The following is a 25,812-nucleotide window of genomic DNA, read 5'->3' as shown; positions in this document are numbered from 1 at the left end:
ACGATACTAGTTTCACGATACGATTTTCTCACGATTTTTTGTACAAAATGAGACTGACTAAATTCTTAGCTTAGAATCTTTTTTTTTTACATGTTTTTTTAAAAGAAATATCAGCATATCCACATTTTCTGGCAGAAGCTGAGATCTCTGCTCATTCACAATGTCCCCTGCTGATGAAAAAACCCTTTCACTAGGGACAGAGGTGACTGGTGTGGAGAGATGACCACTGGCACCTTCATTGCCCTCATCCTGCACTGAGGAATAGCAGAAATAAAAAGACTAAGTAAAATCTAAGTACAACATTGACAGGGGTTTCACATTGTTATAAAGGCAATATTTTAATATCATTTGTTATCATTTTGTATCATTAATACACATTTGGAAACACATTTAGAAAAATATGGCATAATAATAAACAAATTATTTAAAAAAATCAATTTAGAGAGTGTTAAATAAATACAATAGGCTACCTGGTTCTGCAACATCAGTACAGCTTTCTCCTTCAGTCTGTGGAATACATCATCGCGTTGGTCTTTCTCTAGATGAGGCAGAGCTCGGAATCTGGGGTCTAATGCGGTGCACTCCAGCAGGTGGTTGTACTCTGTACTGTACTGTGTATCTGTTGTAAAGGTTGTTCAAGGGATAGTTCACCCAAAAATTAAAATTCTGTCATCATTTACTCACCATCAAGTTGTTTCAACCCTGTATGAGTTTCTTTCTTCTGTTGAACACAAAAGAAGATATTTTGAAGAATGTTGGTGACCAGACAGTTGATGGACCCCATTGACTTCCATAGTAGGAAAAAAAGATACCATGGAAGTCAATGGGGTCCATCAACTGTCTGGTCTTCGGAAAGCCAAAATGCCGCCACACATCCGATTTGAATGAGGTTGGGGCATCCTCAACATCAACGTCATCTACACTTGCCGCCGCCATTTTTGCTACTGTTTAAAGCTACAGCTTGTTCGCTGCTATCATGCCTGTAAAGCGAGGTCAAAATATAGGCTACTGCTTCAGCGCCCCCTGCTGTTTCAAACGTGTATCGCCATTCGTTTAACATCTCAACCGACACGAATCGTCACATATTTTCATCGATTTCCCGAGTCTGTTCCTGTGAGAGAATTTCCCGAGTCTGTTACTGTGAGAGAATTTCCCGAGTCTGTTCCTGTGAGAGAATTTCCCGAGTCGAGTCCCAGAATCGATTTTTTTCCCCCACCACTACCAATAAAACACTTCGTCAAATTATATTTGAAAGGATTATTATTGCTGATTCCATAGACATCAACCTTTAGCCACATCACCCTGTAGCCCAAGGCTGGTAGCAGGGTAGTAATGGGAAACCTCCTGGAAAAACCAAGTTGTCGCCAGAAGAGGTGTAAGTGAGGCCAGTAGGGGGTGCTCACCCTGTGGTCTGTGTGGGTCCTAACGGCCAGCATAGTGATGGAGACACTATACTGTAACACGCACTGTCCTTCGGATGAGACGTTAAACTGAGGTCCTGACTTTCGTGGTCATTAAAAATCCCAGGATGTCCTTCTAAAAAAAATAAAAAAATAAAAAATAGGGGTTTAACCCTGGCATCCTGGCCAAATTTGCCCATTGGCCTCTGTCCATCATGTCTCCTCTCCACCATTAAGATGGTGTGTGGTGGGCGTTCTGGTGCGATATGGCTGCCGTCTCATCATCCAGGTGGATGCTGCACATTGGTGGTGGTTGAGGAGATTCCCCCTTCCATATGTAAAGCGTTTTGAGTACCCAGAAAAGAGCTATATAAATGTAGCCTGGGAAAACCCAGACCACTCTCAGTTGTAACTGAGTTAGGGTCTGGCAAAGCTCCATAGACAATTCATTTCCACAGGGGCGTCACCAACGGACGTCGGATAGATCTAAAACCAATCAGAGCGATGAATGACATGACGTATGCAGAGCGACGGAGAAACATCTCGAGACTCTCAGCAATTCTCTGTTTGTGTTAATGAAAATGATAGCTGATTCGAACGAGTGATATTGTGATGTTCCACGGCGGCATCCATCTTTGTAATGTACAAAATCTGCGTCACCATCTCTGCTCTGTCGTCATCGTGTAAAGCCCGCCCCAACGTTTCTGATTGGTGCCGCGATTTCGACGGATTGGAAATGGGTTTCAATGGGCTCTTTGCCAGACCCACTTGCAGAGCAAATCTAAATTTGCCGGAAGTGGTCTGGGTTTTCCCAGGCTAATATAAATGTAAAACATTTTTATTATAATTATTATCAGTGTATAAAATTGATAAAAAAAATCAGAATTGATCAAACTATACATTTATTTTTTATGTACTTCATTTAAATGTCTATTTTAAAGTATGAAACCTAAAATAAACATTATGTGGTTGAAAACACTGAATAGTTGTGATATGTGAAAAGCCCTGAGCTCAGCGCCAGCCAAGGTGCGAAATCACATTTACGCATTTGGCAGATGCTTTTATCCAAAGCGACTTGCATTGCATTCAAGGTACACATTTTACATTTTGTCAATTCTTGCTTTCCCTGGGAATCGAACCCATGACCTTGGCGTTGCTAGTGCCAGCGCTCTACTGTTTGAGTTTAGAATTTAGACGTTTGAATTTAGAAATGACACACTGAAAGTTCTACACCGGTGTGATCGTAGTAGTACTCGTCAGAGGGTTCAAATCAATCCCGTGGGGATCAATTGTGGGTGGATGGGGGCCAAATTGAAACTGATGGGGCACAAATCAGATCTGAGGGGGCAATGTCCCTTTTTGCCGCCTCGTGGTGCCGGCCCTGGGAGAATTAGTTTGGAATTATGGTACTTATATCAAGTTATCACCCCATTAGTTATTCTAAATCTAAATGAACTTTCCTTCATTCTACCTATAGTGCCACTCCCGCCCTGCCGTCAGCCCACCTCACTCTTAGAGTAATATCGGCCTACATGCAAAACACCCTGATGATGTACATCCAAAAATATCATCAAAATTAATAAAACTATCTGGACATGAATATAAAAGATAACAACTTTTACTGCAGGTGATGACTAATCATTTTAAAGGCCTGCATGTGCTTCTGAAAGGTAGGCTTATGTATGTGTGAGAGAAAGGGTGTGAGAAATCGCGTAGCTCACCTTATTGTATGCGTTATATATGCTATATTAATATAACCACTACAATGAGCAGTGTACGCAAGTGATGGGATTTTCGGGTGTACGAGCACTGCTTGCACACTGTCGCTTTGCTGCTACTTGAACCACCACTGATTTGCCGCTTTCCGTTTGTCTCTTTGAAAATTAACTAGAGACTTGTGCTTTCCACATTTCCTGTGTGAAACTGGTACTGCCCAATTGATCAGCATCCCACTAGGAATTCTCCTAAATCTTCAGATGGCCTCTCCTGGGGCCTCATTTATAACCGTTGCGTATGCACAAAACAGGCCCTGAAAGAGGCGTACGCCACTTCCGACACATAAGTTGAGATTTATAAAAAGAAACTTGACGGGAAAATGTGCGCACCTGCACGCAAACTCTGACTAATGCGTACGAACGTTTTGGAGATGGAGCAGTTTGGCGACACCGATGATGAGCTGGAGTTATATCTTTTTGGTCACTTTTAAACAGAAAATCTAAAGAAAAATAGACATATATACAGAAAGATAATACAAATATAATTTCACTCACCAAGCCTATCACTTGAAGCAAATATCCACACCTTAAAGGTTCTTGGAAACTTTTTAAAAGTTAACTGACGCATATCTAACGACAGATGAAGTAAAACCGTAAATCTTCATTATGAGTCCCAATCATAAATACAGTGCATGTTCACAATAACAGTTTAAATAAAATAATGATTTAAACTATGTTTTACTTCTGATATAAACATTTAGATTAAATATGCCATTCTCATTAATGGAGTTAAACACATAAGATACACGAAATTTACTTTTTTTTAAAGAAGTTAAAAAAAAATTATATTCTATAAATATTTGTCGTGGATGCAATGCTTTTGAACATTTTTCCTCTGGCATGCTGTGTTTTAATGTTTTAACTAGATAATTGCTTATCATGATACTAGCGAATTGTGCAAATATAGCCTAATAGCACAACAAGGTCTATCTGTTTCCATTAAAAATATAAATCAATTAAAATACTATTTGACCAGTGAAAAAGATTGAGAAAAACTTTCTCTGAAATGTATTTTACACTCTTTGATTTATTTATTCAAAAGCAAGGATAGGCTACTATGGTTTTTATTAATGTAACATGTTATCACGTGGATGAATAATCATATGCAAATGATATGCAGATTAGGATATGCATAGTAAAACTAGGCGTTGTAAGCTCCATATATGGTTATTTCTGGGAGGAGACGCATGTGCGCACAATCTTCCGCTGACTGGGATTTATAAAGTGAATCCTGCGCAGGTTCTGGCGTACGCACGGTTTTATAAGTCTGAATATTTTTTTGCGTACGCCATTTTTGGCTTTTGGGCGCACGTACACTTTTAGTAAGGATTTATTTTATTTTTATTTATTTTATTTATTTGAGCATTAATCATTCTGCTCAAAAAGGAGAGGGCTGAAGCTATAGCTTATAAGCGCCCACCCCCAAAATCAAAACAGTACCACAATAGTACAAGGGAACATAAAGCAAAAACAACAAACTAACACATAGACGACAACAATAAATAGTACCACAATAGTACCAGGAAACCGTACAAAAACAACAAAACAAACATAAGAACAACATCAATAAATAGTACTACAATAGTACCAGGGAACTTAATGCAAAAATAACAAAACCTCACTAGGACAACATCAAAAACAAAAAATAGTACTACAATAGTACCATCAATAAATAGTACTACAATAGCACCATAGAACATGGTGCAAAAGCAACAAAACAATCACAAGGACAACATCAATAAATAATGCCACATCGAACCAATAGTACCAGAGAACATAATGCATAGCAACCAAACAACCACAATGTCATCATCAATAAGAAAACAAAACAACCAAAGATGATTATGTACACTAGCAATAATGATTGCACCTAATGCTAATTCATTTCTTCTTCTCTATATTTTTCAAAAATCTTTAGTTTGTATTTATACTTGAAATGATTGATGTTTGAACATCGTTTCATCTCTATCTCTAAATTATTCCACAATTGAACCCCCTTAACTCTAGGACTAAAACTTTTCAGAGTTGTACTATGTTTCTGCGTCCTAAAGTTTAATTCATCACGTAACTCATAACCACCAGTACGGTCTTGGAACCTTTTTTGTATTTTACTTGGTAACAATTTGTACCTAGCTTTACATAGCATTTGTAATAGTTGGTACTCAACAATGTCCTGAAACTTCATAATTTTAGATCTTAAAAATAATGAATTTGTGTGTTCCAAAAACCCAACTTTATGGATCAAACGAATAACTCTTTTTTGTAACATAACAATTGGTTTTAATGTACTTTTATACGTACTACCCCATACCACAGAACAATAATGTAAGTGAGGCAAAATCAGAGAACAGTAAAGAGTATATAGAGCTTTGATGTTTAAAATATGCTTTACCTTTGCAATTACTGAAATGCTTCTAGATATTTTAGTAATTAAATATTTAATATGACAGTTCCAAGTTATTCTATCATCTATAATAACTCCAAGGAACTTAATTTCATGCACCCGCTCTATATCAACACCATCTATCTGGATTATTTCCTGAGCATTATAATTACCTTTACCAAATATCATCATTTTACTTTTAGTCAGATTTAGTGATAATTTGTTTTGTTTGAACCACTTGTTAACACGTTTAAGTTCCATGTTAACAATTTGACACAGTTGATGTAAATTGTCTCCAGATGCAAAAATATTTGTATCATCTGCAAACAAAATAAATTGAAGTATTTCAGATGTTTTGCAGATATCATTTATAAACATATTAAACAATTTAGGGCCTAGAATGGAACCTTGAGGTAGACCACACACAATTTCTTGACAACTTGACTGATAATCTCCTATTTTCACACATTGTTTTCTATTTTTTAAATAACTAGTAACCCACTGTAGTGCAACCCCTCTAATCCCATACTGTCCTAGTTTTTTAATTAATATATCATAATTTATTGTGTCAAATGCCTTGCTTAAGTCAATAAATAACCCTATTGCATGTTTCTTACTATCTACAGCATTCGTTATTTCATCAATTATGTCAAAGAGAGCGTGTGAAGTTGAACAATTATTCCTAAAACCAAACTGATTATCTGAGAGTAGTTTATTTCTTTCAATAAAGCTATCAAGTCTAGAATTGAAAACTTTCTCTAAGGATCCTACGCATAGTTTTATAAATGAGGCCCCAGATCTGTACATATTTATTATATTATAATACAGTATTTACATTTGAAGCTGTACTAGTGGTTGCGTGCTGTTTTGTTTTTCAGGTTGTTGCTCTTCTAAAGTCTTTTATTTTTGAGTAATTGTACTCTTTTCATTTCAGTAGATTTTAAAGTTATTAATTATCTGACTTTTCTTTTTTCTCCTATTTGTTCACAGATGAAAACTGTAAGTGTGGCTCTAGTTTTATGTCTTAATGTTGGCGTGGACCCTCCTGATGTAGTCAAGACTTCACCCTGTGCCAGACTAGAGTGCTGGATAGGTGAGTTTGCCCATACTGTATATCCACCAAATGGGGTTTCCCCATCGGTTGTAACTGTTCCACCATTACCTCTTGTCTGACACCCCTGTGTGTAATAAAGAAGGACATTACTTTGTACATGTGTCTGAAAAAAATAAGAAATAAGTATTATGTTGAATGCATGTCAATTAATAAATGTTTACAGCGCAGTTTAATTTAATAAACATTGTTCTTTTGTCCCTTTTCTTTTATGAATTTAGCAATAAATCAATTTAATGAACACTTTCCTCAGAGAAATCCTTTTTTTTTGTATTTTAGTAGTTATGAAGTGTGTGCAGTGCAGAAATATGTTTCATAATGTGTTTGTGTTTCAGCTTCCAACTTAAGCACTTTCCCATTTTCTGTATTTCACTTGTGTTTCAGACAGGTTTTATTCTGGGATACTTTTTTACTTCTATAAGACTCCTTAGATAAATGTATATCATCTGGCATTCTTCTGCATAATAGTGTATTATTATATAGTATAGCATATAAAAGTGTCTGAATTTACAGTAATACTGTAATGTGTGTGTTCTCTTTTTATCTTCTAGACCCTCTGTCTATGAGTCCACAGAAAGCCCTGGAGACGATAGGGGCCAACCTGCAGAAACAGTATGAGAACTGGCAGCCCAGGGTAAGAGCAGTCCACCTTGCTGTTATCTCATATAACACACAGGCTGTTTCTCAATATGCGTTATTGTCTGTACTTGTGTTCTTGTGGAAATGTCATCAGTCGCAGCAACCAAGTACTGTTCCAGTTCAGTTCATATCTAGCCAAGAACAGTTAAAATTCCCGGATGTGTTCTTGATCCACCCCTTTTATCGAGGATGCATCGAGAGGTGACTTGTGCGGATTTTAGACAGCCAGGTATCCCAGAATGCATTAAATTAAATTAAATCGGCAACAGATAAATTCCGCCAAGACCAAACATATCAACATTGTCATATCCATTATCATGTCATGACAGAACTGTTATTGTCACAAAATTGAGTTTTAAATGTTTTTCAGGTGAGAATGTAGTTGTTTAAAGCTCAAATCTGTGTTTTATTTATGAAGTTAGCACCTATTTGAAAATTTTATCTGATGTTTTCGGAGTTGCGTTATCCAGGCAATCAGCCGGCGCTTAGCGTTAAGTACCCCGCCAGGAACATTTTTATCTTGGGTAGTTATCTGATGTCTCTGTAGTAGTTAAACATGAGGTATAATTCGAGATAACCAGAGTAGCCAGAGCAGGATTGGTATTGAGAAATGCCTACAGACTCACTGGAGCTGAAATGTCCTGAAAAAAACGTTTTTTTACCACCCATAGTCTGGTATGCATATTTGTACCACAGTGAATCTGATGTCTTGCCACCGTGCATCAGATTCAGAGAACAACATAAAGCAGCTAATCATTTGGACATATGGTTGTGTACTTGCTGTTGGAGAGTGAGTAAAGAACTATTAGTTACATTTACATTTACATTGCGGTTTACATCATGGTTTTCTCCAGAGCGGCTATATATATATATATATATAAATAAACAAAATTAACGCTTTACCACACACATTATGATAAACATAAAGACAAAATATTTGACTCTTTTTCTTTTCTTAGAATGGCTTAACTTGAAGTGCTGAAAAAAACAAAAACAATTAAATATTGGTTTAAGGTACTTTATGATATGTTGCCATATGGCAACAACTTACAACAGTGGAAATACTTAAATGTAATTTTTTTTTTTTCAAACCTTATTTGAACAGGGTGGACCAACATTCCACAGGCCACAATCAACAACCTGGTCAACTCTATAGAGCTGGTAAGTCCCGCCCCTTCCGCTAACCCCGCTGGACCTCTAGGTTGAAAAATCGTCAATGCAAGTGAATGAGAGAAAATAATTATTTTCTAATCCCGTTTGAATTTTGCAATGAATGTGAACATATGTTGTCTGTGAATTTTTTTTTAAATATAATTTTTCGTGTAAAGAATGCTACAATTTAGTGGGTATAATTTTCATACGGTTAGACTTTGTGTGAGAGCACTTTGTGGACTACAACTCTTCGCTGCTTTCGACGCGTTTGATATACGTCACCACTACTAGCATACTGTGCATATCTCACTGTTGCCAGGAGGACTTGGTTGAGGGGTTTTATTGAAATTATAATCATTCAAGCAGCACCTTTTTTATTGTGCTAGTGCTACTAGGCAAACCTGCTAATATTTCAGGAGCTTCTAGCAGAGTAGTGGGTAAGTCAACTTTTGCTAGATTCACATACCTGATACGTTTCATCCAGCGATTCCTAGTTTTTACATCAGACAGGAATCTGAAGAAAGAACAGCCTGTTTTGTTTGAATGGTGACATTTGGGTACAAAACACACAGGCATCTCGATCTAATTCCTTAGATTATCGCACCGTGATTTGTGGAGGGAAAATGTGTTATGCGGTGACGTCACATATGCGACGTGTAGTCTTTCTCGTTATGTCTATTCCACAACTGCTAGCCAAATAATCATACAATATACTGTCAAACTTGTTACATGAGAAATTATCTAAAAAATTCACAGACAACATATGTTCACATTCATGGCACAATTCAAACGGGATCAGAAAATAATAATTTTCTCTCATTCACTTGCATTGACGCTTTTTCAACCTAGAGGTCCACTTGGAGTTTTACGGATGGGCGGGACTTACCAGCTCTATGCGAAGATGATGTGTTGCACTGAGTGAGGAAAATGTTGGTCACACCAGATACTGTTTCCCCCGGGACCCCCCCGGATCTCCCCATACCCCACCAGTGCCCCCCCGACCTTTTCTGTACATAGAAAAAGTCTTCGATCTTTGAGTTGAGCTCATGAAAAATGGGGGCAAAAACAGTGTTGCATTTATAATTTTGTTCAGCGTAGCTAGCTTAACTATTGCAATGTCATTCCACTATTGTACAGTGTTCAGCAACTACCGACAAGAGACCACAGTCTGTCAAAAACCGCGCCACAGAAAATACTGCATGTCATGTGACTTAACCAAAGCACATCATTGGCTAAACTAAGGTCTTCTCATTCCAACAGAAAACACAAGAATTATTTTTTAAAGAGACAGTGGCAAGGAAATGAACAGAGTATGTTGCCATATGCAACTTTTTTACAACAAAAATTAACCATCACGGAATTTACTTAAGCTGGACTGTGACGCTATTTTCTTCTAGAAACCAACTTTGTTGCATTATTTTCCTGTTATCTCTGTAAAGCTGCTTTGAAACCCTCTGTATTGTAAAAACCTCTAGCCTATATAAATACAGGTGACTTGACATTACATTTAATAACTTAGCAGACACTTTTATCCAAAGCGACTTACAAATGAGGAGAGCAATAGAAACAATCAAACTAACAATAGGACAACAATATGCAAGTGCTGCGACCCTCTTACTAGTTTAGTCTAACGCAGTGTAATATATATTTTTTAATAGATAGCTATAGAATAGAAGAGAAGAAAAGACAGTGTTAGTATTAATGGATGAAGTGTTGCCGAAAAAGATGTGTCTTCAGTCGTTTTTTGAAAATGGCTATGGACTCAGCAGCTCGGGTTGAGTTAGGTAGAGCATTCCACCAGCAGGAAATATTCAAGGAAAAGCGATTTTGTTAGGATGTTGGTCAGTTAATGAATTCATCATTTGCACATTTTGGTGTGAAACGGTCAATAATGGTGAGTGGGAAAATTAACACAGTGGCATAATTCTTCTTCCGACAAACAATATGAGACCACTACGCTTCACTAGGTCAGTCTCACAGGCACTCATTCCAGTTCCCCCATACAAAAATAACTATGGTCAGAAATCCTTTTTCTATATTTACACTAAAATTTGGAATGACATTCCCCATCACATTCGAACATTATCATCCATCACATATTTTAAAAAGTCATATAAACTGTTTCTTCTTGATAGTCATACTTGCACGCACTGATTGTTCATATATTGTTATAGTATTGTTTTTCGTATTTAATGTTTTATTTGTTTGTATCTGTCTAGTCAATAATAATGTCCTGTATAAATGTTGCTGCAGAACAGGAACCTGCTGTAAATCAGTTTTTAAACTGAGTCAGGCTTATTGTAACTAAACTGTTGCTTTCAAATTTTCCTGTATAATAAATGAAATGAAATTAAATGAAATAATAAACCACACCAAACAATACATTCTGAACTGTTACACTTCTTATACTCTCATGCTGATACCCAGTACAGCAAATTTAATGTTACAGCAATATTATTAAAGCATTTAGTTTAAAGTTGTAAATATTTGTAATTAATTATAATTCTAAATATTTTTATCAGCAGTACTAACTTACCAATATGACGGTATTCATGTTACGATTACCTAACTTGTTGGTCAAGTGAGCATAAGAGTGTAAGAGTCAGCTGACCACTACATGAGCAACCTGGTTTCTTAACATAAAGCACTTAAGTAAACATGAGTTGATAGCTTATCTTAAAATCTCTTATTCAGTGAAGGTTTAAATTTACAATATTTACATTGCCTTAGCTGTTGAACAAGCATACGGATGCAGTTTTGAGAGAAGTCTTGATGTTTTTTGTGTTTTTTCTAAAGTGAGAGAGGGGCTTTAGTGGCAGTGGTGAGGTTCTGAAGTGAAGAATGACAAACTAAATGTGCTGAATCTGTGATTGTTGTCTGATGGGATTGCTCACTAAATATCCTCAGTTAGTTGTCGTTATCTTTTACAGAGGTCACACCTACTGAAGGTAGATGATTGCAGAGATTATGTTTCTAGTATGTTATATGTTTGGGAACAGTTCTTTTAACCCTAATAATTGATGGAGTATGTAGCTTTTCATTTCTTAAACAACCATCTAGGAAGACACATCATGGCCAATAATCCAGGATGACAAAACCAAGATTCATCAGGTTAAAATTGTGAAAGAATGGTTTGGAGGGAACATGAATCATTTTCATGCATGAATTGGCACCGCTGAGTCCAGATCTTAAATTCTTTGGAAGTCTTTGAGATGTGCTGGAGTGTAGTATTTGGGCTGTTAGAGTGAATATTTACATAGCACTAGAATATGGTTGTCAGTCCCATTTTTGTGCTTTAATACAGTTGCGTTCATACAGCATTCTGTTTATTACGAGCTTCCATGGGTGCGAGGCGTGCATCTCAAACATACTCCCTGCAACCGGTTACAAAGCATTTAACGTTGTAGTTGGTTATTTAAAATATCTAATGGATGAACTTAAGTCTTGATTAGACTCTAGGCCTATGCACTGTCAATCGTGGGAAAACTTCACAATGTTTGATACTGTCGCTATGGTTACCACTGGTTTGTTAGAATGCGGTTGTGACTTCAGCTGTTTGATCATACATACATATTCAAGCAGCTTCAGGCCCAGTGCCAAAGGAAGACTGATTTGATGCTAGCGTGGAATTTTCTCACTCAAACCTCTGCCTGCTGCTGCTTCTGATTCCTTTAGAGGGAATATCTGCCCTTAACTGCTGGTCTAGGATCCGTTTTCTTCCTAATAATAGCATATTATTGAAAAAGAGGTGGCAAACGATCAAGTGTGGATCTGTGTTTGCGTTCTGAAGAGCGTCAAATGATTCCATTTACAACATGTTTTGGCTGCGGAGAGTAATGTAACCAATCACAGACATGTTTGTTGATTTCTTGAACGCAATGGCCAGTCACAGCTGTTTGAGTTAGAATCCACTCACTGTTTGAGATTTTGTCCAGTGCTGAGTTCTGCATGCTTGCAAATTCTCTCTAACATAGTGTAGACATTATGTAAATGTGATTCATTGTGTAGTCAGCTTTATTGATAATAATGGAACTTTGTGAGATCACGATAAATGAATGACAGCTTTTAATTGATTATAAAGGAAGCACTATTTGCACAATATATAATAATAATTTAATATAATAGAATCAGAATTTGAATAAATCTTTTGTTTTCAATGCTTGACAAGCTGCCACGTACACGCTTCAAAACATCCGCATATAAATGCGTGATTCACTCTTGGAATTGCGATGACTGACATAGTGATAACCCTATAGCTAAGGAAGAGACAAAAAATCAAAATCACCCTGGAATTTGATTCTGGAACCGAGTCTGGTCCAAACGTGTAATGCTGCATTATGTAAGGCAATTGTTATTTATTATTTGTATTGGATGCCATATCACCCATACATTATGCTTGCTTTTCTGTTAAAAATTAACAGTGATTTTTGAACGTAGACACTTAAAAAAAACTTTATGCAGGGCGTGTAGGTTGTTGCAAACGAAACTTGAAACTATTTAATGGATATCTATTACACTCACAACTGATTTTTGGGGGTGTTCTAGAATATGCTTTCATGCTTGATTTGTTCAATAACACATTATTTTTCACGTTTTACATTATTACAGCATCTCGCTCCCCAGCCTGCCCTGAACTCGGCGTTTATTTCCTGTTTCGATGAAGCCCCTCCTTCCAAAATACGCTGTGATTGGTTAGCTGGCCCAGTGCTTAACGCGTGTTCGGGAACTGCCACGACCCTTGCCATAGATGTAAATATTAAGTATGGCGTCAATTTCAAATCAATTCAAGCCTGATTCAGACTTAAGAATGTTAACAAACAAGAAGATCATGGATAACAGATTTCATGCATAGACTTTGCAAGCCCTGGTTTCACAGGACATTGCAGAGTGGTATGTTTTTGGTTGTTGTTGTAATTGTCTTAAACATTTTTGATACAAACACCATTTAATCATGATATTTGTCGGGAAACTATGGTAATACGAACAGTAATCGGTCACAAAACGGTTAATTTTCCTAAGGGGCAGTGAACAAAACTCTTACGAAAGCGAGAACTTTCAAAAGTTACTGTAAACAAACACTATATCCAGGGGTGCACATAACTTTTTCAGTGAGTTACTCAGGTGAGTACCAGGAGATAGTGTTTGGTACTCACCCCATATGTAGCGTGGCCACAGCTGTCAATCATGACGTCACATTCCCGTTTTATAGCATAAAATAACTAACTAAAACCAAACTAATTTAACACTTAAATTTATATCACCGTGAAAAAAAAAACCCGCCCTAAAATGCTAAACACCTTTGGAAAAAATGTATTTAAAGTATTATTTGATTGTTCAGATATATTTATTTGTATAAATTAAATATAATGAATCCTTATTAAAGATATTAAAGAGCAGTGAATTTTCTCTTTTTATTTTGTTGTTTGATCAATATTAAGTGTACAGAAGGCATTAGGTTTATTACGCACTGTCACTTTAAGACCGAGTGTGCAGATCCAATTGCACTGATGCATTGTACATTCTGTAAAGACATGACCGACTGCGTTTACGTGAATACTGTCCAAAACGGACATTTAGACATAATGTTGTGTGTATTTGTCCATTCAGACGCGAAAGAGAGCTCAATTCAGTCCTTGCGCGCAGCGCGCTGTCTGCAGAACTGCACGCTTCGGGTCGCGCGCGCGCGTGTGCGTGTATATGTGTGTGCGCGTGTATATGTGTGTGTGTGTGTGTGTTCGCACAGAAAAACATACCGAATAAAGCTCTCGTCGTCACTCTTATTCAGATCTATCCATGTCTGCAGTCTCTTTATCACAAACGTTTACATTTTTTAATGATTTGAGACATGCATCAAGCGCATGCCAACTCGTGTGCGGCCGGGTAGATCAGCACGTTACAATTCAAATGTGCGCATCTTCCACAAACGCAAATCAGTTCTGACTGGATCTCTTCCCCAATCGTCCCTCCCTAATTTCCGTCTAGTTTTTATTCGTTGACGCGGTTGTCATTTAAAACGGAGTTTTATTTAGTTTTCGTCTGTGAAAAAATTATATAAACACTGCCTAGGTTCCATTTTGGTGACAGTTACCCTTAAAGTACGCAAAGGCGCGTAGTAACACAAGTGGCATTACGCATTCCTGATTTTTGTCGCGCATGCGTACCTGCGTACCAGTTATGTGCATCAGCTCTGATATGTGTGTTGAGTTTCATGCAATTTGAAACATGCTAAGAGCCTCAAAAACACCCCAAAATATTATTACAGTTTGACGTGTTGCCATAGAAAAATTAAATTAAAAAATTTAAGATATCAAGAATGCTTTCTCAAGTCTAAATCTGGTCTGTTTTGACATTATGCTAATGAAGGTTGAAGCAAATCGGGTGAAAAATAAGAGGGTGATTTCAAAGCATTTTGAAAAGTGACACACTTCTTGCTGCCAGTTGGTGGTGCTATGAATTAGTTTCAACGCCACAGCCAAACCGTTTGAGATGATCAAAATCTGCTGGCAATTTAGCATACTCAATGTCTTGACTGACCAAGTTTGGTTGTGATCTGATGAATCCCCTATGAGGACTATATAAAATTCCAGAGCATTCGCCCTTCAGGGCTTGGGCCCAAATTAAATGAGGATATGTTTCTAGTACCATGCAACACTAAAATTCAAGAAAAAAACAAAAAAAAACTATGTATCGCCACATTGACCACACTGATCATTGACTGATGCTATATTTCATTTACACAGAATCAAAGCAACATCAGACCCGCTGATACTAGAGACTGAGATGGGTCAGATGTGCATATTTTAGCACAATTATAGTACTATTGGTGTACAGAAGGCACATAGCCACCTCAGAGCAGCCTTAAAGGAGAACTCTGGGCAGTTTTTAAGTTAATCTTGATCGCTATACCTTTGAGTACTGTCTATAGAAAACAAAATACGAACCGGATTGGTGCTTGCAACACGGAGCTGCTACCGCTAATGCCCAGAGCTCCCACTCAGCTAAAACGGCAGATATGGGGGCATATTCATAAAGAGTGTTTTTGTGCCTCTTAACAGACACAAAATGCAATTAAAATGTCTGTCCAACATAAACAGGGTCCTTACATGACAACAAGATGCGTTTAGCAACTTAGCCATTGTTTAAATTCACCTAAATAGTGTTTTAGACGGCTAGCTGTAGTCTCGCGCTGAAGTCCCGTGGGAACTCCCGTTGTAGCCGGAAAAAGGTATTGTTGACGATCCGGGTGAGTGTGAGGCTAGTTCTTCGTCTGTATACTCGGGTTCGAATAAATAAGGACAACCATCAAACTCAAAAGCCTCTTCCATGTGTTCAAAATCTTCTATATTCTCCATAGTTACGTTACAAACCATTTCTTCTTCATTTGTGAGCAGCTCCGATCATCACTCTTCATACACACGACGCTCCTCCACCTGCACGCTTCTATTTACCTTTTTGCGGCTACAACAGGAGTTCCCACGGGACTTCAGCGCGAGACTACAGCTAGCCGTCTAAAACACGATTTAGGTGAATTTAAACAATGGCTAAGTTGCTAAACGCATCTTGTTGTCATCTAAGGACCCTGTTCATGTTGGACAGACATTTTAATTGCATTTTGCGTCTGTTAAGAGGCACAAAAACACTCTTTATGAATATGCCCCCATATCTGCCATTATAGCTGAGTGGGAGCTCTGGGCATTAGCGGTAGCAGCTCCGTGTTGCAAGCACTAATCCGGTTCGTTTTTTCTTCTTCTATAGACCGTACTCACAAAGGTATAGCGATCAAGATTAACTTAAAATTTGCCCGGAGTTCTCCTTTAACTTGGTTGTGTAAAATGACCTGTTCCCCTGTCCAGATGGCTGTGGCTACTTTTACAGGCCTTTTATTCCTAAACTATAAATCCTTACATGAGAACTGATCCACACTCACTTCATAAACAAAGTTTTGTTCTGTATCACTTGTACATATTTAGATCAGTCCAGTACAGCCTCTGAGAACAGGTTTTGGCAATGAGCTGCTGCAGTGGCTCAGGTTTGCAGCTGTTCAGGACATCTGCTTACATTTTCTTGGAGAAGAGACCATTTACTCTCAACAGATGGCTGAGTTTTACCCTCTCCCATCTTTGGTAAATGCTCTCAGCAAGGTGCAGAGTTCTAAGGTGTCAGAGAGGTGGCTGGATCCTTGGCTCTGTGGGTTAGAAATGGTTGTGTGTGTGAGGCAGGGTTTGCTGGGGCTTTAGATTCTGGCAGTCTTAGAGCTGTGAGAAAGAATTATCATATTTATGAGCTCAGAGGGTGCGATCACTGCTCTTCTCTCATTCATTTAATTTACAGGCGGAAATGTGTGCACATCCCATAAAATCCCATGATAATCATGATATGTCTACTTTAGGTTCAAATTACTAAATTCTGAGGTTAAATTTTTATCACCGTTTTAGGGTCACTGTTTCAGTACGGTTCTGTATATGCTTTGTTCAGGGGGAAATTATTTTTAATTACTTTCAAATAAAAATAAAGAAAATAAGAAAAAAATAATCAAACTACAAGCAATTGCACAAAGAAATTGAATAAAGTAATCAAATATAAAATAACATTGCATATTATCTTTCACTATATAAATTCAATAAATATATCCTTCAACAGAATTACTCTACCAGTCAAAAGTTTTGGATCGGTACGATTTTTACCCCACCCCCAAATCAAACCTTAACCCTCTCGGGTCTCAGGGGGTTTTGGGGCCCAGGAGAAGTTTTGACATGCCTTGACATTTGTGCTTTTTTCAGTTGCTTATAAACATATTAATGGAAAAACTATCATTACACTGTATTCAGCGCGAACTGGGCAACATGTATGTACATATTTGTATTTTTGAGAGAATACGTTTTACGCGTTGTAGACAACATATGGAGTGGTGATTGAGTGCGACCTGAGCACACCAGTAAGTGGTGAGATACTTTGCTAATTAAATGAAGAATAGCGTGAGAACTTTATTATGTCTGGTTTCTCGGTCATCTTAGTGAGCTTTTATTGCGCACAATTTTATTCACATGTGCAGTATGATGATTTAAGTGTGGATGAGAAACTTCTGGAAAACATTTGAAAATGCTATTGTAGACAGAGAGCATTTTGAAATGAATGTCCAGATTAGTGTAGACGTAGTCAGAGAGAGTCTCATAACTGTTATGAAATTGCCTGCTGCTTTCTTAACTCTGTAAGAACTACAGCGTTGTTAACTACAGCACATTCATTTAGAACAGTGATTCAACTGACTGGAACTACCAGTACAATTAGCTGTTTGAAAACAGACTGCAGTTTCAGTACCCCATTTCTATGACCCACTTTTTTATTTATTTACTAGCAGTTTATACCATTTTAGAGCACTTGCCATTAAATTCTGCATTTTTATTATTAATTTAAGGAATAATTTAGTTGTTGAATAATTTAAATTTAATGTATATATTGTCCTACCCCTAACGCTAAACACAACGGTTGGTAACCCTCTTGAAATTTTTAACCCGATTTGTTTTAATATACGAGGCCCTGTATTCTTTATTTAAATAAAAAAAAAGTAAAGTTTTGATGTAAAGAAAGACCTTACTTTTTTTAACACGGAAGCAATACATTTTCTATGAGCGACAAGACTTCCTTTTCATTAGCTCCTATCTTTTCCTTGCACCAGTAATTCCTTCAGTTTAAATATTTAAAATATATTCATAGTTGTCATTTACATGTCTGCGTATTACAACAAAGAATGTATGATTATATGATATGATGATACAAAATTATGAGAATAAACTTGTAAGGAAACACCACAGCGGAATTTTTTTGACAAGTGGGACAAGGTCAGCCAGAGTAGTGATGGGATGTCTGATTGTTTTATTAAAATAGATTTTTTTTTTCACATTTACATGTTTTTCATGTTATTTTACATACACATTTACAGTCTATTTTTGTAGAAACATCTGTAAAATAAAACAGTAAAATTATGTTAAATTGGGGATTTTACATTTATATTTTAATATCTAAGCAGGTAAAAAAAAAACATGTTAAATAATCAGATGTATGTTGTAGATCTTACCAGGGTAAAATATTTTACTATAAAAATATACAAAAAGCAGTTTCTGTGTGTACAGCTAATGTGACATTAAAATCAACTGTGGTTGTTTGTGCCACATGAGTGTTTGGAAAAGACCAGCTTTATTGATGGACCATGAGTATAGTAGTGTAAAATGCGTAGTAAGCACTGCAGCTGTATGAATGCCAGTGTTTTACTGTGTGCTCTCCTCTCACGCAACTAATGTGCTCCTCTTCAATATTTGATATCGCTCACTCATATATTTCCCTGTTTTGCATTCTTCCTTCCTGTAAGTTGCTTCTTCAGAAGCAAAAGCACCCAAAGTTGTTCTCATGAATGATGACTTTATCGGTGTTTACAGTTTTCAGCAAAGGCTGTTATAGTTCCGTTTAAAGTTCTTCACATTCTTGCCCACAATGTACGAAAAACAAATAGCTGTATTACCTTAATTATAATAATATGAATAATAAAAAATGTTAATATACTATTTGGCCATTTAAAGTTTTGTTTGACTACTTGTTTAGTGCCACTCATATAATGTGTTCATTGTATCTGACAATGGCTTTGACATATTTTTTTGGATTAGATCAGACCTTTGTCCTTCCCTGTTCAAATGAGAGCTGGACAGTATATTAATAAATTCACAGCACATTCACAACGTTTTACTGGTAGTATGATTTTTAATATATATATATTTTTTTTTAAAGTGATGCGTACACAATAACGTTAATAACAATAACAATGATTTTTATACTAATTATAGCATTATTGTTTTAAAGTTACACTATGTAGAACGGACCCCTGTAGTCGCTGTGGAATACTTGCACTGTCGTAAATACCCACCCTGTACACCGGTACCGGTTCGGTAGGATATAAGCGTCGGGCGTGGTTTTGACCAGGTTATGTTTCACGATTTCATGCAAATATTAGGCTACTGCATAGTCTACTGAACTACTGATGATGGCAATATGATAATAAGTTTGTCAAGTGTTAGACTACTTTATAATAATAAAGTAGCCTACCGCGTTTGCTGGCGTTATAACGTTTTTTACATGATTGCAGCTAAATCACAAGTAAATAGCCTATAGTCTAGGCCTTCTGTATCATTTAATTTGTGTTTTTTGATTGTAATGTACACATTACAAAATGCCAGATGACATCAATAAAGTTAAATGTGCGTCGCATTATTTCATAACATTGGCTGTTATGATGTCATTAGACATGATTATTGCAATTTATCATAATAGTTTGTGCTCGCTTACACTATTTACAACCTCTAGGCTTATTTATGTCCTGATAATTATGTGAGATATTGACTATTGGATTATTCTCACGATAATCGCAGGAATCAACGTCAACAGTGTCGTCTGATATAATGGGTGAATGAACAGCATCGTAAAAAAATGACTTACAACAAGCAAGCGCTACAACACAACATAGAACGCAAACAAGTTTACAAATAAGAGATTTATTTACTAGTCCATCAACAAGATTGCCAGGTCAGCATTGCTGTTGCATCCAGTGCTGCTTTTAGCTCGCGCCCACGAGTGAAAGCCTGACCGAGTGACTCTTCTCCGGCTCCTCACGCGGTCAGATTCTCTTTTCCTAGTCTCTTCCGACTGCGTTTTCTTTGCTTTTTCCATCGTCGAGTATCACGCATAGGTATCACGTCTGAAATGCGCGCAAGTGTCTTTGTGCTTCATATGTTGTTGATGTGTGTGACGTCATTGCCGTAAAGCAAGTCGTGATTCTCGCGAGATGTATCGGGGGCGCTCCTCTCAAACTTGCATTGCTGGTTTTTCCAGTGACGTCCCCCCCAAGCTTTACTACCGGGATGATTCGATGATGAAGCTGTTATATTAAGGGACAATTTCTACATAGTGTGCCTTTAAATATTAGTTTCAAAAATGGAGAGTTGGTTAGAGTTGGTAAATTCAATTGTTCCATTAATGAATTTTAATAATATAACTGTACTTAAATATTTTTACCATAGTTTTAGTAGTAAAGTCACCTTTATTTATACAGCACTTTATTGATGGTTTCAAAGCAGCTTTACAGTGATAAAGTTATGCATTTCAGTCAGTTCAGTGTTGATTCAGTTCTGTTGTTTAGATCATCAATCATAGATAATGTATCAGTACATCTTATGTGGCATGTTTAAGTTCAGATTAAAATGTAAAAATGTTTATCACATATAGTGATAAATATATAGTAAGTCTTTAAAGCTCCAGTCTATAACTTTTGTTTGGGTTAAAAGATATCCAAAATAATTGTTTGAGCAAGTACATGACCAGGCAGTGTTCAAAACTATCTGCTTGCCTTATCTGGATTCAAAATGGTAAGCTTATAATAATGTTTTTAATTCCAGTGGTACTGGTGGATTTCCGCGGGAAATTCGAGCATGTTTTTGCGTCATTACGTCACATCTGTACACATAAAGAAGGTGTCTCGGCAATAGGCTATATTGTGTGAGAGGATGTTGGAGGTGGAGATTTATAGCCTTTTCTCACAGCACTTGATATAATTAAACGTATTAATTTGATGGAGGATCCAGAAAGGTTCAAACGACAGTCACCAGTGATAACTGGAGATTCACGCATTGTAAAATGCAAAAGACTTTGGTTGACTATTTTGGTTTTATTTTGTAGTTGAAGTTTGCACATTTAAGGCGAGACACTAAAGGTGAATAGGGTAATTTTTTTAAATGATAGATATCCCCATTAAACTTCCTCAGTTGATTACTTACACAATCATATAAAAAAATGTATTACAAGTTTTTTTTTATTTGTATGTTTAATTATGCAAATTAGTCATTATCTCATTAAATATGCACAATTTTGCATATATATTCGGTAGATAGATCTGAACATAAAATGTTGCCAGGTGCAACATTTTTTTTTCATTTTGTTTACACACAAGATGAAAAAAGAATTTCAGAGGGATTTCAGGATATATGCTTTCATTACCTAGGAAATCAAAATATACTGTCCATTGCCTTAAAAACAATCTATTTTCGCCATATTTATTTGATTAATAGTCACATAAATCAGGCCAGGAATGATTTATAACAAATCCCTAAAAATATAATATAAAAAAATATCTTTAGAATACTGCTAACTGTGTATTACTGGAAAGTTTGGTGTACATAGGTGCTACATAGGCTGAGATGTTTGTACTGGAGAATGACAAAAAATGTATTTTGAGAAAACGGCATTGAAAGATTTGTAATGTAAAAAATCATACTTTTTTAGTGGAAACAACTATTTACAGACACAATATCTTATCAAATAATTAGGAACAACAATACAAACCACCTAAATCACATCAAAATTTATAACACAGCATTTAGGGCCTTCAACTGAACAGAAAAACAGTCAAAAACACACATCTAAATGTCAGAGCATGTCACGTGATGCATCTGAACGAATCACCTTGTCAGAAATTGACATAAGCCAATGAGATTTCGCTTTTAGAGTTAAATGCCCATTGCACTTTCACGATTGGTTGCTGATAAAAAGGAAATGACCATATTTGGATCAGACAACATTTTTTTATTTAAGTATCTATTTTTTATTAAGTATTTATTTTGTATTAATACGTAACCTCACTGTATTAATTTATAAAGTAACATTATGGCGTGACATTTGTGTCAATAATCGTTAAGCACAGGTGACTCCGCGTGGTGGGAGGGGAGGAGGGTGGAGATCAAATTCTGCTTAGGGCCCCCAAAAGGCTCGGGCCGGCACTGCATTTGGCCAACAAACTAACACAGGATAACATTATAACTTTCAACACATTCAAAGCCGTTGCTCCGGCATTCAAGTGCTGAATAGTGGTTTTGCCTTAATAAAGCGGCATTGAACAACAATTACACTGAATCGTTCTTCTTCAGACCAACTTGTCACCATTGGAACAAGCCCAACATAGAATAGACCGAATCACAAGCCCCTATTGCGAACGCACAAGAAACTCCACTTTTGTGCGTTTTCCGGTGAGAAGACGAACAAGAATCTGAGCTCCTGATGTGAGGCGTTGTCAAAAGCAGTCATATATTTGCGCTTTTATTGTTCAGTTCATCCAAAGCATCACATATTTAAATATATTTTTTAAAGGTTTAAAGGGGTTTTAAACAAAAAATTTTGAGAACCACTGCATTAGACCAAGTGAAACAGTGCTGCGTTAACTCACAAGTTGAATTCGTCAAATAAACTGACCTGTGTGAATAGTAATTCAGCACTTGCGTGTCCTAAAATGTCCTTATTTCTTTATATCCGCGGGACTCGCGTGTGGCGCTGATATCTCTCTCATTTGCAATCGAGCCCTGCTTCATACCACAGTCATGTTAAAAAACATTATTAGATCCATCGGCATGACGACAAGTTCCATGATTCCGCTTCTCACTGCGTCAAATCTAAACAATTCATAAAAATTAATCTTGAAATATCCACAGTATTTTAATGTGCCTACGATAACAATATTGTGCATGTTCATTATTGTATTATATCATATTACTGAATAGCGGCACATGTACATTTTACACGCAAATACAATTGATTCAATATTCTGCTTATTGTTAATTTAGTGAATACGGTAACCATGTGGAAAGCAGGCCTTGATCATTTTACAGTGTTTAGTGGCTGTTTGGTTTATTTGATAGAAAAATGGAGGGGGTTGAAATTGAGAGGACGTTTCTTTTCTTTTTACTGACATTTCTTAAACACTGATTTGCACAGTGATGTGTGAACTTGACGGCAAAAGTCAAGTCACCTTCATTTATATAGCGCTTTTGAAAATATAGATTGATTCAATATAAATAGATTAGATATAAATATAGATAAAATATAGTTGACACTTCAGGACTGCGTTGTCGTCGTGTTCAGGCGCAGGTCCTTCATCAGATCCGGATACGGCCTGGACTGCGGTAAACCTTGTGATAAACAGATAGACTAATATTAGCGTAGACACCATCCTTCTTATGATGTACCAAGTACATCAGGATTTACGGGAAGTGTTCCCGGTTCCGGCTGATCTAAACTATGCAGCCTAACATTGAGTTCTAGAAGTCTATAATGTGTTATGTGTATGCTAGGCCAAAGAGATGTGTTTTTAGTCTAGATTTGATCTGACAGAGAGCGTCTGCTTCCCGGACAATGTTATGAAGATTGTTCAAAAATTTTGTTGCTAAATAGGAAAAGTATCTACCGCCAGCAGTCATTTTTGATATTGTAGGTATTATTAACTGGACGGAATTTTGAGATCACAATAGACATGAAGGACTATAATGCGTTAAGAGCTCGCTCAATTACTGCGGAACTTAACCATTTAGTGATTTGTAAGTAATCAGCAATATTTTAAAATTTATACGATATGTAATAGGGAGCCAATGCAGAGTTGACAGAATTGGGCTAATATGGTCATACTTCTGGTCTTGGTAAGAACTCGAGCTGCTGCATTTTGGACCAGCTGTAGTTTGTTTATTAAGCGTGCAGGGCAACCACCCAGTAGAGCATTACAATAATCTAGCCTGAGGTCATGAACGCATTAACTAATTGTTCTGCATTTTTCAATGGGTCTCATTCATGAAACATTCGTAAATATGTGAGTGATCTGCGCGTAAAGAGACCTTCCTGAAAACTCTTCTCCTGATTCACAAATATTTCATAAACGGCAGATGTGATCGTGAAATGTGTGTGTGTGTTAATAAATTCCAATCAGTCTTAAATGGGACGTGCGTGCACGCTCATTCTCAATTACCATAAATACCGCCCATTAAATCCGACTGACAACTATATATGGGCATCATATTATGACACCAAACGAAGGATTTCAACATGTCTTCTCAAAAGCGAATGAAAAAGAACAATTTCTCAGATGCAGAAATTGAAGTTTTATTATCAGAAGTTCATTCAAAACACCACATTTTATTTTCAAGCGTACATAATGGCGTATCAGGTCCTAAAAAAAGGAAGCTTGGCATATTACAGATGCAGTTAATGGCGTTTCATCTGTAAATCGAACAGTCCCAGAAGTGAAAAGTAAATGGTTCGACATGAAGCTCGACTGCAAAAAACTAATTAGTTCACTTCGAAAAAATATAGCCCAGCCCTATTGAAAGCAATTAATTATTTGATTAAAGTGTTCCGTTTGCAGATGCTATTACTGGCTCTCATAATAAGTAAAAAGAAAAACCGTATGTAATTACTATATATCATATTTTTTCAAAATGCTGTGTAAATATGTACCCGATTAAGGTGAATTAAAATGCAGCCTTATTAATGAGCAAAACGTTCGGATGTTAAACGCACTATTTACGCGTGGCTGGGAGCAGGTGTAGATTTCTTTCGTACCAACTAACATTTGGAAAATACGAACATTTTAATGAATCCAAAAATTTACGCCAGAACCACTATACACACGATTTACACAAAAATTCGTTCTGCTCGTGTTTCATGAATGAGACCCATTGAGAGTATATGATGTAATTTAGATATATTTTTAAGATGAATTTTTTTTTAAGATGCCGTTTTACAGATACTAGACACGTGACTTTCAAATGAAAGATTGGTATCAAAGAGCACATACCCAGGTTCCTAAACGACAACAAGGACTTGACAGAGCAGCCATCAAGTGTTAGACAGTATTCTAGGTTATTACTTGAGGAAGTTTTTCGTCCAATAAATAGAATCTCTGTTTTTTTCAGAATTAAGTAGTAGAGTTGGGCAGTATCCAAATTTTAATACGCCAAACGTCCTCCCTATTTTACCGTGGTATACGGTATTACCGTGACTAATAAAAAATTATGACGTAAGGCTCAGACTGCGTCACCAAACTTGGCTTGTGCCTACACCGTTCATAAACTGAATACCACACACAGTTTAGATTGGGCTCAAAAAAAAATAATCAAACCCAACCTGTGCACGTTGTGCCCATCCCGACACATTAACTGTAATTGTGAGCCCGAGCCCGAGCCCGATTTAGACCTGACCATTTTTAATATGTGGGCGGTTATAACCAGTGGCGGCGCCAGATAGTTTTTTAACTCCGGTGCTGAGGGAGTGCTAGATATATTATATATAAATACTATTAATCAATGAGCAAAAATGGGCCACTTCATAATTAATATTCAATTATTTTAATCATCACAATTAAAGTATTCATTTTATTCAATTGAACAAGCACAACATTCATCATTCAATCAAATATTATTAAATATTTATTATTAATAATACATTTATTCAACATATCTCGTTGTTTTGAAATGTGTGCGTGCAACAAGCAAG

General features: G+C 36.7%; 1 protein-coding gene across 5 annotated transcripts in view; it reads left to right on the top strand.

Moving 5' to 3' along the window:
* The window catches only part of rptor (regulatory associated protein of MTOR, complex 1), a 237,387-nt gene that overhangs the window by 37,489 nt on the left and 174,086 nt on the right, over positions 1 to 25,812 (top strand). For all 5 annotated transcript variants that reach the window (XM_079627480.1, XM_079627478.1, XM_079627479.1 and 2 more), the window contains exons 3-4: positions 6,549 to 6,651; positions 7,221 to 7,303. In XM_079627480.1, coding sequence (XP_079483606.1) covers positions 6,549 to 6,651; positions 7,221 to 7,303 — 186 coding nt within the window. The remainder of the gene's footprint in view (positions 1 to 6,548; positions 6,652 to 7,220; positions 7,304 to 25,812) is intronic.

Source organism: Phoxinus phoxinus (assembly GCF_949152265.1).
Source record: "Phoxinus phoxinus genome assembly, chromosome: 11".
In the NCBI taxonomy this organism is placed as follows: domain Eukaryota; kingdom Metazoa; phylum Chordata; class Actinopteri; order Cypriniformes; family Leuciscidae; genus Phoxinus; species Phoxinus phoxinus.
The sequence above is the reverse complement of the archived record's forward strand: the minus strand, read 5'-3'. Positions and strand labels throughout refer to the sequence as shown.